The sequence below is a fragment of the Pempheris klunzingeri genome, chromosome 15 (genome assembly GCF_042242105.1).
Source record: "Pempheris klunzingeri isolate RE-2024b chromosome 15, fPemKlu1.hap1, whole genome shotgun sequence".
NCBI classification, from domain to species: Eukaryota; Metazoa; Chordata; class Actinopteri; order Acropomatiformes; family Pempheridae; genus Pempheris; species Pempheris klunzingeri.
In genome coordinates this window covers 19,017,065-19,029,969 of record NC_092026.1, presented here as the reverse complement: position 1 = coordinate 19,029,969, position 12,905 = coordinate 19,017,065, and the positions used below count along the sequence as shown (strand labels likewise).

At 39.1% G+C, this 12,905-nt stretch overlaps 1 protein-coding gene across 1 annotated transcript in view; it reads left to right on the top strand.

Moving 5' to 3' along the window:
• Nucleotides 1-12,905, top strand: part of LOC139213849 (contactin-associated protein-like 4) — a 104,067-nt gene that overhangs the window by 86,266 nt on the left and 4,896 nt on the right. The window contains exons 18-21 of the mRNA XM_070844511.1: nt 3,188-3,427; nt 6,543-6,767; nt 8,242-8,375; nt 10,063-10,150. Of these exons, the coding sequence (XP_070700612.1) occupies nt 3,188-3,427; nt 6,543-6,767; nt 8,242-8,375; nt 10,063-10,150 (687 nt within the window). The remainder of the gene's footprint in view (nt 1-3,187; nt 3,428-6,542; nt 6,768-8,241; nt 8,376-10,062; nt 10,151-12,905) is intronic.

Here is a 12,905-nt window from a genome sequence, read left to right as displayed (position 1 = left end):
CAAATAGAGGCGTTTTCAGGAAAACTGCTGTCACAATGTTATCTACAACAGCAGTTTTCAAACCTCAAACCTGGACTGGCTGTCGGATCATTTCCTATCAAACCCAGAGGAAACAACAGCATTTGAACCTGGCGCATTCAGCACCACTGCCTTTCTCTAACTAGATTCAATACTTATTTGCATGTTGTGAGGATGAAAAGAGTGAGATCATACCTGGACAAGTTTTCCAATCCTTCTTTTGAGGTATCTTTTGATTTTGACTTAATAAATCCTTCACATCCCAGTGGAGTAGACATCATATGTAAACTGTTATGTATACGGATGGATGCACAGATATGTTGTTTTCCTGTGTGCATCATCAGCAAACTACACTGCACTGTACATGCACTGTCTGTGATGATTGGTTTGACATGTCGCAAGTCAGATCATTTTATACAGTTTTATATAGTTTTTAATATCAGACAATGTTGTGATTTCATGTTGAGACTTTAATTCTGACGCTTTACTGTACAGATATGCGGTTGAGTCTCACGGAGTTGGTGAGTTTTTTATTGATTCTTTGTTTTGCTCTCCAGGCTTGATCACGAGGCTTGTGCGTGCATTTTAAATTTTGATGATCACTTTGATCTCCACTTCACTAATTGTTTTCCACCCTGTTGTATTGTTCTCATGTGCTGTAGCACACGGTCTGCAGATGTCACGTGAGGTTCTACTGCTTGATTTGTGGTTGAAATTCTCTTGAAGGTCCCACGGATAGGTTTGCTCCTTTGGTCAGAGGTGGAGCATATCTGCATTTGGATGCTTTGATGTTTTCTTTGATCTCCACGTCACAAATCCCTCATTATGCTCTTTTAAGTGTTTCTTGTAAGCACTGTCTCCATTTGATGTGGAGACAGTATAATCCATGCTGGAGCTGAAGAACAGCAGGATATGTGGTTAAAACCTTCCCCACTCTGATAGCCTCCCTGTTAGGAGGCTTTGTTCTCTAATAATCTTTCCCTGCTTCTGTTTGTTGCTTTGATCAGGGGTGATGGTCCTCGGGGATCCGTCGCTGGTCTCTGCTGGAATCACAACTTTTACACACACCACCATGTTAACCTTTCTAGCAATACGAAAGCTTTCCCCTGTTATTGCTACAGAGTTGCAAAGGAGGATTTCTTTCGGGTGTTAAGGGTTCTGTAAGTCCCTTAAATTTCTGAAAAGACAGGTTAACTTACTGGAAGTTGGTGCACTTCCAAGGCTTGGCTAGGGCTAAACCTCACAGTGAAATCATCAGAAAAAGGGATGAAATATGTAATACCTAGAATATCTTTTTCTTTGATAAAAAGGCAAAAACTTTAAGCGTGTGTACTGAAAAATCTGAGGAGAGAAGTCAGCTAGGATGCCCATAGAGCGGTGTGTTTGCCAGTCCTGCTCCTTAGGGCCTGCTCATGATCCAACTCTGCAGAAGCCTCATAACGAGCCACTTTGACATTAGCATTACTTGCATGGGCTGCTAAGTTTCCATTTTGTAGAAACCCCATAACACATTTAACAAGTGGATCCATTTTGAGCAAATTTGGCAAAAATTATTCAGTGTTTTGTTCTCTTTGGATTCTGAATTTGCCACAATTCTAATTTATGTCTCATTCCCCAGAGAAATAGTGGCTAAGAGTCCCGTATTTAGAGCTATCTGCTATAACAACCTGACGGAAAAACATGATCCTGCAAACGACCTAAAAGTAATTAATGCTGGTATATAACATAAACCTACTGTATCGTTAAATTATTCAGGAGACTCTTGTGTTTGTATATTGAGGAACATTAAGAATATCATTGAAAGAACTCTTTCAAGTGGGAACTTACTTTGGTAAAAAAAATGCCAGAGGTGGTGCAGAGTTGTAAAAGAAAAGATAGCTCCGGTCAGAGGTATTAACTCCTTTAATTAGTGTCTTTAAACTTTGAGAAGAAAGTGTACAGCCCTTTGCAGCTCTTCTTCTTTGACTATTGTTACTGTGCACAGTAGCCTGAGCAAAGTGTGTGTTTGTCATAAGCCAGTCTGAGCTAGAAATAGTTGTTGATAGAGTGTGTGTAATCTGGGAATCATTAGGTTTTTGTTCACACTAGCATCACAAAGCAGGATTCCCAGGACTTTACAAGTTGTTTTTTTTTAGGGTGAATTATTATGCAGAATACTAGGTGTAATAACTGGGTTGCACTTGCTGTTATTAGGCCACTGATTAACATACACAAGGCATTTACATAAGAAGTGCAAGCAGCACCATAAGGCACTGTAAGTAAGGTCACATTATTAGTGTGCATGTGAGGGCAGTCAGTGTGTCACCCCAATGAATGAATATTTAAGATTACCAATTCCAAGGAGGACAGTTTGTCATTACTGTGGACGCTGATTTTCAGGAGACTTAATAAAGATAAAGAAATTACTCTTCGTTGTGTCAGAGGAAATGTTAAAGCAAGTCTTGTATCCTGTGTTCCTTAGCAATAATCCGTACAAGTCAAATCAGAGCAGACAGAGCAGGCCTAGAGGAGAGTCCAACAGAGCTCAGTGATTTATCGGTGTGAAAAGCTGCTGCTGCCGAACAATAGGAAATTGTCAACTTCAAACTCCGAGAGAAAAGAGCTGCCAAGTTTGTGCTCTAAGCACAATAAGAAATTCAATCTGTGGTCTTACAGAAATGAGAGGTTGTCATGTTTGAACCATACGAACAATAGGTGACCGTGTTACATCTCAGAGAGAATGTGCAATGGTGAATGCAGAGTTTGATCTTTTGTAGCTGATGTATTGAAGTGAGCAGCCAGCATGGCATTGCGCAGATGGACAGCTCATGAAAGGTATACAACCAAAAAAATAAAAATAAAATAAATATATATATATATATATATATATTTTCCACCTACAGCTTGTTGCCTCATTGCTGTTTCATCGTTGTGTCATTTCATAAGACTAGTGTTGACAGTTTGGAGCTTGTGGGGGAGCAGGAGCGACATGTGGATCTGCGGTAGATGACAGGAGGAGGAGAGATGAAAAACTAGGGAGAAAGAAAATATACCAACTTGTCAACACAAAGAAATGAGAGAAGTGCTCAGACAAGAAAGACAGAGTGTGTTGAAGTAGATTTTTGGCTAAAGATAGGAGTGCATTTGCTGAATACCTAAAATGTAAATTTAATGCTAATTTCGTTTACAGGAGGCACTGCATCCAGGCAGAAGGGCTTTCGGGGCTGTATTCGCTCTCTGCAGCTGAACGGCGTCACCCTGGACCTGGAGGAGAGGGCGGAGATCACACCCGGGGTTCAACCCGGCTGCCCGGGTCACTGCAGCAGCTACGGCTCGCTCTGCCAGAACCAGGGCCGCTGTGTGGAGAGAGCCAACGGCTTCCACTGTGACTGCAGCCTGTCAGCATACACTGGAGTCTTCTGCCACTCAGGTACACACATGAAAAGGCACGCACAAGTTTGTACTACTTTGGTTTAAAAGCTTATTATCATTTTGTAGATATTAAAGCTGCATTCATTAACTTTACTCCACAAGAAGGTAACAGACAAATAGCCGCCACGTATTATCGCCGTATAAAGCTGTTTTTGAATAGTCATCAATCCGCTATTTTAAAAGACACAGAGCAACATTAGCATTCAATTGGCTTTGTGCTTCTATCCACCTGATGAATATGAGTCCCACAATCACTCTCCTGTATCTTTGCCTGGTAGATGCTTGACTTTCTTCTCTTGCTGTATTCTCTGGCTTTGTCTGTCTGCTGTTTGGAGCAGAGAAGTTAGCATCCAGTCGGTTTATCAGCGCCTGTTTGTAAAAAAAAAAAACTACAGTGAGACAGAACCAAACAGTCAATGTACCAAAACACCAAAACAATTAGGCAAGTTAGCGTGCAAGTTTATTTTTCATAATAATGTGGTTGAAGTTTTTATGGTGGAAAAAAAATATCAAAGCATTGAAACTAATCAAACCATTTCCACACAGATGTCTCCAATGTGTGTTTCATTTGCTCAAAATGTTTGCATTGTTACCAAAATTGTCATGTCAGTGCACAATTTCCAATATTATTGCAATGTGTTGGTTGTTGTATGTTCATCTGCCTGCCTCCTGCTCTTCCACTGGTCATAACCTCTTTATCCTAGATTATTCATTGACTACCCTGACAAACACACTGCTGGTTAAGGACACGGTCACACATTGACAAAATTTATATTGGCCTCCAATATTCGCCTCCCTTTCACTTCTATCCAGAAGTTGCAGTATTGTATGTATTGAAATATGCGTGCTGGCATACTGAGCTTTTGACCACTGTGAAAGATAAAAGTACAAACTTTGTACAGCCTAAGGGACTTTTTAAAGCCTTTGATATTTAAAAGTTGGACTTTGGGTGGAGTATGTTTTCAGTGGTGCCACCTGCTTTGACCTCCCTCTGGGGGACCTGTCTCACCACCACTAATATGCTGCACAGTGTCACTTCATGCCTCCATCCCCTCCATCTGCTTTGCATTTACTATAGTCTGCCCATATATTTCAACAGCCAAGGTTAAAGCTGTTTAGATGTCTTGTGTCATCTTGTAGTTGTTTTAGAAGAAGTGTCCCAGTAGAACATTTCCTCAGTAGAGCCTTGAACTTCTGTCTCAGTTTAAATTACTTCTAATAGCTCTTTTAGGGCATATATGCAGGATTTATTCCCTCAGGCTCATATAAAAACACAAATAGAAATGGAAATGTGAGTATTGACAACCTCCTCTACCTGCTGTTGTCTAAAGGTTAAGGATTTGTGTTGTTTCAGAGAGCTTTTTTTTTACAGCTTTTACTACACTTAACACTCATCAACAAATACTTAGCTACCAGAGGACATCACAGGGTATTGCAGATAGTGTCTGTTAGATGTTTAGGAGTCTATTTTAGTCATTTGTTTGGTGTTATCTCACTAATAATGCGTCATCACATTGACCGTTATGTACTGCATGAGGTCAGTAACTTAAGTGGGTTCAGCCACTTCTACTTTTTTAAAGAACTCTCTTAGCCCTCCTCCCACTACATGGTGATATCTACCATTCCTACGTATCTGTGCAGAGTCAGAACGACACTCTGAAGCCCTCTGTTTTAAATGTTCACCTCTGTTTCCTGTTGCAAAATTAAAGCAACGACTCATCAGTTCTAAAGACTTTTCTCTTATTAGCTTGAACCCTCTGCAGATATTATCTTTTTAGTCTCTTTCTAACTAATCAGACATGCAGGGTTGTTCCGATTCCTCCCTTGAAATTTAGTTAAAGTTTTGAAACTAAAGAAGAAAGTCTAAATATATGCACTGAACTGTGGCCAAGAAATAGATCAGTCATTTCCTGGTAAAATGTGCCATCTTTTTCTAATGCAGAAAAAATATTGAAGATTTTTAAAGTAGATTATGTTCATATAGGATTATCTCCAATACTGCTGTAAGAATTAGACAGTTGACCAAAAAGATAATCTACAATAATTTTGATAATTAAATCATCGTTGATGAGATTTTAAATGAGAATAAAATAATATTATTACTGGTTCAGCTTTTTACATGTGAGAATTTTCCTGCTTTTCTCTTTCTTGAAATTTTGAAGTCATCACATTGGGCTCTTCTTACGACTGACGGTACCACTGATGGATTTTTGATGGATTTTGATCATCATATGAGTAACTGAAAAAACATGAGATTTGGGCTGGCTGTAGGGCAAAGTATTCTTTTGGATAACGTGTTTTATTTGTGTAATGTGTTTTTGTTGTTCGTTAACAATAATTGTTAATGTATAATCTCACCATTAAGCCCCGGTAAAGGCTGAAATGTTCTGTGCTACATGTAAGCAAATGTGCATGGGTGTTGCTCATATATATATATATATATATATATACATATAGATAGACAGATAGATAGATAGATAGATAGATAGATAGATAGATAGATAGATAGATAGATAGATAGATAGATAGATAGATAGATAGATAGATAGATAAAGTCGCTATCATATATTTTTTTGTTTCAAACACAACTTGGATCAATTATCCTGTGTGTTTAACACACAGGTTCACACAATGCATTGTGCATATTACATATGCAGGTGTGCATATTGGCTCTTCTGTGATCCTCCACAGACTACAGTTACCCATAATACCCTTCTAGATCTGCTAGATGTTTACGTATGTTTCGTATCTTTGAGGAACCATACTTCCAGCCTGACACTGGAGAAGCAGGAATAGATAATAGATTTAGTAATGGAAATGCTAATTATTTGCAAAAAACATTACAGAATGACCTGATGGTGAATTTATATTCTTAGAAATGAGTTAAAAAATTGAGATTACTGTTTTGAAAGTGCTACTAAAATCTGTATAACACTAATAGTTTGGGATTTTATCTCGTTATTTTTAGAGTGACTATCCCATTCAGGAGGTCATACACTTTATTGTAATAACACTGAGGTGAATATCAGTACTTTGTTACACAGCTTAAACCTAACGTACATTAATAACAAATCACATATATTCTTTAAAAAAAACTCTCTCTCTTCCTCCAGAGGTGTCGGCCAGCTTCAAGTCGGGGACGTCCGTCAGCTACAACTTCAAGGAGCCGTCCGAATTAAGCAGGGAGGGCAGCGTTCTGCCGTCCTCCATCTACTCGGACATGACGCTGAGAGGAGAGAACGTCTCCCTGAGCTTCAGAACCAGCCAGAGTCCAGCTGTGCTGTTCTACATAAGCTCGTACTACAGAGAGTACCTGGCCCTGCTCATCAACAAGCACGGTGAGGAGGACGCAGCCCAGCTTTCATTCTGAAGGGTTATTGTTTGTTTATGTGTTTTGCTTTTAAATTCTTTTTAATGGTCCATCCCTGAGGATAAGATTTTTGACTAACATTTCTTCCTCCTTTCTTCACCTTTAATATAGTGTTCCTCAAATCTTATATTTTCTCGCTAATTACCCCCCTTGAATCGCCTTGCTTTCTCCTTTTTTTGTTGCTTTTTTTGCCCTTGAAACTTCTTCCACAGTTGTCAAACAACAGAGATTGCATGTCTTTTCCGCCTCTTTGTCTTCCTCCCTCAACTTTTTTCGATTACTTTTCTCACTCTGTATCTCCTCCCAGCCTCTCAGCTTATGTATCCTCCCCTCTTCCGCACATCCTCTCTTCTATTCCTGTCATCTTCTTCTGATATCCCCCTCCTCCTCTTCTGCTGTGCTCTGTAGCCTCACCAGATCTATCAGGATCTATCAGATCTTTCCTCTCTTTGATTCACCCCGTCAGCCTCTGCTGCCTTTTAATCTGTCCAGCCGGGCCGGCCATTATACTTTGTCTCAGTCTGTAGAAAAGTGTTCACTGGTCTCATCACAGAGACTTGATGAGTGATGCTGAGAGAATAAAAGTTTGGTGGGCTGTTAATGGGTGGCAGGTCAGTGTGCTGCTGAATAAAACAGCAGAGAACTTGCTGATGTGTTTTATAAACTTCTGTGTGAAATAATTATGTTGTGAGTTTGCCTTTTAAGTAGTAGTAGTTGGAGGCACTTTAATTTTAAAATTACATTTTCAGCGTCCAATAGTCTAAAAAATCAGCACTTCGCTGCTGGATTAGCTGTAAATGGATTTTTTCCAGTGTTAATGACTCAGAAAAAGCTGATGGACAGCAGGGCATTAAGGTTTTCATGCAGGCCGTGGAGTCGTCAGGTAAATGCACTTAACTAAAGTGTCCAATTAAATCTCTGAGAGCTTTCTCTTGTTTGCCCTGACATGGCTCATTTCTTTTTACCCTTGACTGCAGTTACACCTCCACAGCCCAAACACAACCTCTCTACTTAAGGCATCTTTTCAAGAGTAAATTTGTTATCAGAGCAGCAGCAGGTAGCTGGAGGTCCTCCTACAATAACTTAATTCTTCCTCCACATTCCCTCGACAGAGAGGAGTGGGTTTTTGTTAAATCTACACTTCGTATTCTGAATACCGCAAGAATTAAGTAGACTTAATTAAATTAGTTATGTTATTGATAGGGAATAAGCTCTCATCCTCTTAATATAGGAATCTTCATTAATCAGTTGTCTTTGAAGGATTAAATATGTTTACCCTGTTAGCCAAGATTAAAAGACATGACAAGGCCATTCTCAGGAAAAGAAAAACTTTTGAAATATTAAGAGTAAATCCCTTAAGTTATAGCTCTGAAGTATTTTTTTTTTCTTTGTCGTGAGTTCTGAAATATATCCCCATGGTTTGATGTGTGTTGTGTATAAAGATATGCTGGAGGTGAGATACAAACTGGACAGCAGCAGAGATGCGGAGGTGTTGAGAAGCAGAGTGAGGAGCCTGGCCAACGGTCAGCTACACACTGTTACCGTCAGGAGGCTGACAGACTCTGTGTCTGTGCAGGTAAAAACCACCCCATCTCGCTGTTGTAGCCTACGCACACATCCACCAGACACACGGCAACACGAGAATCCCTCTGGAGTCTTATTTCTGGTCATCTGACATGTGAAAGTCAAATGTTTACTCTCCTTTTTGCTATGGTTTGGTCTCCACCATCGCAACATAATATCTCATTTTTTAGCTGCTGTTCTACATCAAGGTTCAAGGTCCTTTAGTCTCATATGCACAAAGCATATAATAGTGATAGTAAAGTGTAAAAAGTGACACTGAATAGTAACATGAAAGTGCAAACAGCTAAAAGACACTGAAAGCCTCTCTGAAGCTACGGTTAGATGTCCATTCTCAGAGGTTGTCGTTCTAGCATGGACTACAGAGATTTTTCTGCTGGGTGGCCTTTCTCAGAAAATAAATGTTCTCATGTTAGAGTGAGAGCGGTCTGACACGTCTTTGAAGAACATGTTTCAGTCACGCCTACCATTCACCTGTCTGACCAAACCAGTGCTCTCCAGTTTTAATAGATACATCCGCCTACACCGGCCGCAGAGTCACTGTGACCTCTTTAGTAACACTTTACTGCAAGTTTCCCTATTAAGCATTTATAAGTAGTATACAAACAGATATATGGACATTTTTCTGTTCTTATAAATCTATTTGTCAGCAGTTATACCCTCTCCTGTGAAGAAATGTTTTATTTTTATACTTACATAAATTGTCTATATTTATTATATATTGTCATTAACTATCTCTTTATACTTCAGCGTCCATTTATGAGTGCCCACAGGAGTTATAGCTAATAATTTAAGGTGTGACACATCTTTTTGGGCTTCACGTCTGTTTTATTCAACTTAAATACCTACGTCCGTACGCTGTGTATTAGACTGCAAGCTTTGCAGCTGCTGTTTTCATGTTTCAGACGATCAGAGAAGACAAAGTGTGAAGCTTTAAAACATGAACCGTTCTCCATGTTTTCCAAATGAGGCGCCGGTCTCAAGGACAAATGTAACAGCGCACATACAGACGCTCACGTAGCCCATCTACTACCTGTGCGTCCTGTGCTACAGTATTATGATGCTTCTCTGTATACTGAAGTCCCAGTCAGCACTTAATCCTCAGTTCAGCCACATGCAGCTGCTGTCCTGGCTGCAGCAGGGACAAAGTACACATTAAAGCTCCAGATGAAATATGAAGCTTCTTAATCATATCTGGATCTACTGAATCTCTTATCTTTTTAACAACAGCCTCACATGATATATGAGGTAAAGTCCGGCTAACCAGCAGCCTGAGCGTCTGCATAATTATAAACACCCTGAAATGAAATATAAGGTGACCTTGTCTCACATGGGTGCAGCCTCCTGATTTGCTGTGTTGTGAGGCTCCATTGAAATATGAGGCACATTTCATTTGATCAGTTTCCATCTTCAGTCATTATTTCTTTAGAAGCCTTTCCTAAAGGTATAGGATGACTGTTTAGTCTGACGAAAGATATCTCTACAACTATTTACAACAGGTTTACATTAAATTTGGTGTGTTTTTTGCCACATTTACACTCTTCATGGGTTGAACCCTTCCCATCTTGAACAAAACAAAACTTCATCTTTGCATATAAGATCTACTGCTAGGAGCCATGAAAGTTACTTTTTTAAAAAAAATGTATTTAGTTTTCCAAAAATTAATAATTCTTCTGTTTTAGGTCGATCAGAACGCCATAGAAGAATTCAATCTGACATCTGACAGAGAGTTCAACGCCATCAAGTCGCTGGTGTTGGGCAGAGTGCTCGGTAAGTGATGCCGTTTTAGTTTAATTAGAGCTCAGACTCACACTCATTTAGCTTCAATATGTTTGGACACAGATTAGGAAAATTTAGTGAGATAAATGAAGCTTCAGCTGTTTGAACTACATGGAAATGTTATTCAAGTTAGTTCTGAGGCAACATGTAAGAACTTCTTGTCTCTCTAATCTAAACTAAAGCACAATCAACCGATAGACAAGACAGAAAAAAAACATGAAATGTGGATAGAATTCAGTCTTTTTTTTCCGTTTAGAAACAGATGTGTTTCTTGTCTGTAGATGTATAAACATTTTAAGATTAGCCAGCAACAAAACTCAAGACAGTTAACATGGAAATTACTGTGTGATGTTGCTAATAGGCCTCATTCATTTATATTTAACTGGTAGTCTACTGTTCAGTGCATTAGCTAGTTTATAGCATTGTTCCAAAGTTTTTATTGAATTGAATCCAGTAATTTATGTGTTGCTAATATTTTGAAACAGGTGAAAATCAGATAAATCAATAACATAAAATGATAATGTAAACTCGGAAAGAATCTCATTATAAATTGTTTGTTTGTTTGTTTATAGTTTACCCTAATTATGCTGGACCTTTGCTGGTTTCAAACTGGCTGTCAAAACAAATCTGGTGGAGCTTGATGCATAATTGATTAGTTGTTGTGAATATGACGTGAATCACCTTTCACTTTCTATAATAACCAGAAGAGAAGCATGTTAGACAGCTTCCAGAAGCCTCAGTGTGGATATGTTTAGCATCAGTAAATGAGCGAAAGTTAAACCAGGACTTGTGCTCTCCTATAATGCACCTGCACAGACTTTAAGCCTGTAAGAAAACCCCTTGCCCTCTGGGAGGGTTAAACCCTATTCTCAGTGAGCTCCTGCATGTAGTCCCGGACGGGGACCTGTAACAGCATCGGGGCAAGACAGTAATTGGCTCTGTCATGACTTATTCATGTTCTCTTTGAGCAGCTCCATGAGAGACGGGCTGAGATATGAGCTGTTAATAACATGAGAGGCTGCAGGCTGCTGCAGACACAGCTCTTTGACGAGGTAGTGACACAGAAACCGTTCTGTCAATTAAAAAAGGAAATGCATTGGCTATTTGACACAACTTTCATCAGAGGCATGCATCAGGTAATACCAAATAATGGGTGATTAATGTGCGCAGATACAAAATATATCGAGAAATGTGTTGTTTATTGATTCTGTGAGATTTGAATTTTGCTTTGTTTTATGAAAGTGGCTCTTTACTGGAGTATTTTAACCAAATCAGAGAAAGCATGCTGCAGTGTGTGTTGGTTACAGGATCTATTTATTCATTTTTGTATGTTTTTGAAGATTTCAGATTTGATTTGATTGAACTGCACTAATGCATGCATGTATGCATGTTATGTCAATATGCTGTATTTTTCTTTTTTTAATTTCTTCTCTGCCTGTGCTGAAAGATTTAATTACTTGCCTTTTTGGACATTGAAATTATAAAAATCCTCTGTTGAGAAAAAAAATTTAATTGGCAGCTTAATTTCACCATGTTGGCCGTTATTCTCTGACTTTCAACACTCATATTTGTCAAGATCTACAGCTAAATAAATCAAAACAACTAAATGTACAATAGTACAAAATTCATGTGTCATAAACATGCACACTACATATTTAATGGAGAAACTAATACCAAGATCTTTTGTGGCTCAGTGTGTTTTAACCCCCGTCATGTCAGCATGTGACCGGTCCTCCCCTCTGTCAAACCAGAGGAGGCAGAGAGTCAGATCAGGATCAGAAAAGCAGGGGGGAAAGTGGATTTTCTGTCGTTTCCTGCCAACCCTGTCATCCATCAGGCTAACTAATGGACCCGGAAGGAATACAGAGAGACAGAGAGGGGAGAGAGGTGATGGAGGAGAGAGTGTATCAGCTGAGTGGAGCTTACAAGCTGCAGTAATGTTTCCTGCTGCTCTCATCAGCATGCAGATGTGTTGTGGTAAAGCCAGTCACCTCTCAGTCATCTGAACAGACACTGATGCAGCTGTTTACAGCGGTAATGTCGGCTTTCGCAGCTGCTGTTTACACTGCTGTGAAGGAGAGGAGGTGAAAGATGAAGAGATTTAAGTCAATAAAATGAACAGACAGAGGTGAGAGTGCACAGCTGTCTTGAGGAGTGATAGATGCAGACGGGAAACTCAACTATAGTCTGTGTATGATGTTATGTGTGTGCACTAATCATTATGAGTCAATATTCTGCCACGATTGTCCCACTCTGATAACAGCAAAATGGGAAGCAGAGTCAATGAGCCTGGTAGTGTGTGTTGTGATTTATTGGGCAAGTCACCCTAGGTTGAGAGAGTACAGCCTCTAAGCGAGAGGTTAAAAGTTCAGTCGCTAGTACAGATAAGTGAAGTTTTATTTCTGAACTCTTTCTTGAATGCTTAAAAGCTTCAGTTAGTTAACTTGTGCTCTGCAAACCAAATGCAAACAATAAACATAGAGTAAATAAGGAAGTAGAGTATCAGAAAAAAACAAAGTACAGCAAGTAAACAAACATAAATAGAAATATTATTACAATACAGAATATGAAAAAAATATGATCAAATGAAATAAAACGTGTACAAATATCTGTTTTTTTAAGCAAAAAAGCTGTGCCATTGTGCACCAGAGTGTGTGCAAAGGTTAACAGTATGAAATATAGAGAATATATTCACTTTACGGAGGTCAAAAGATGTGTGTTAATGTAACACACTAAGTCCAATGAG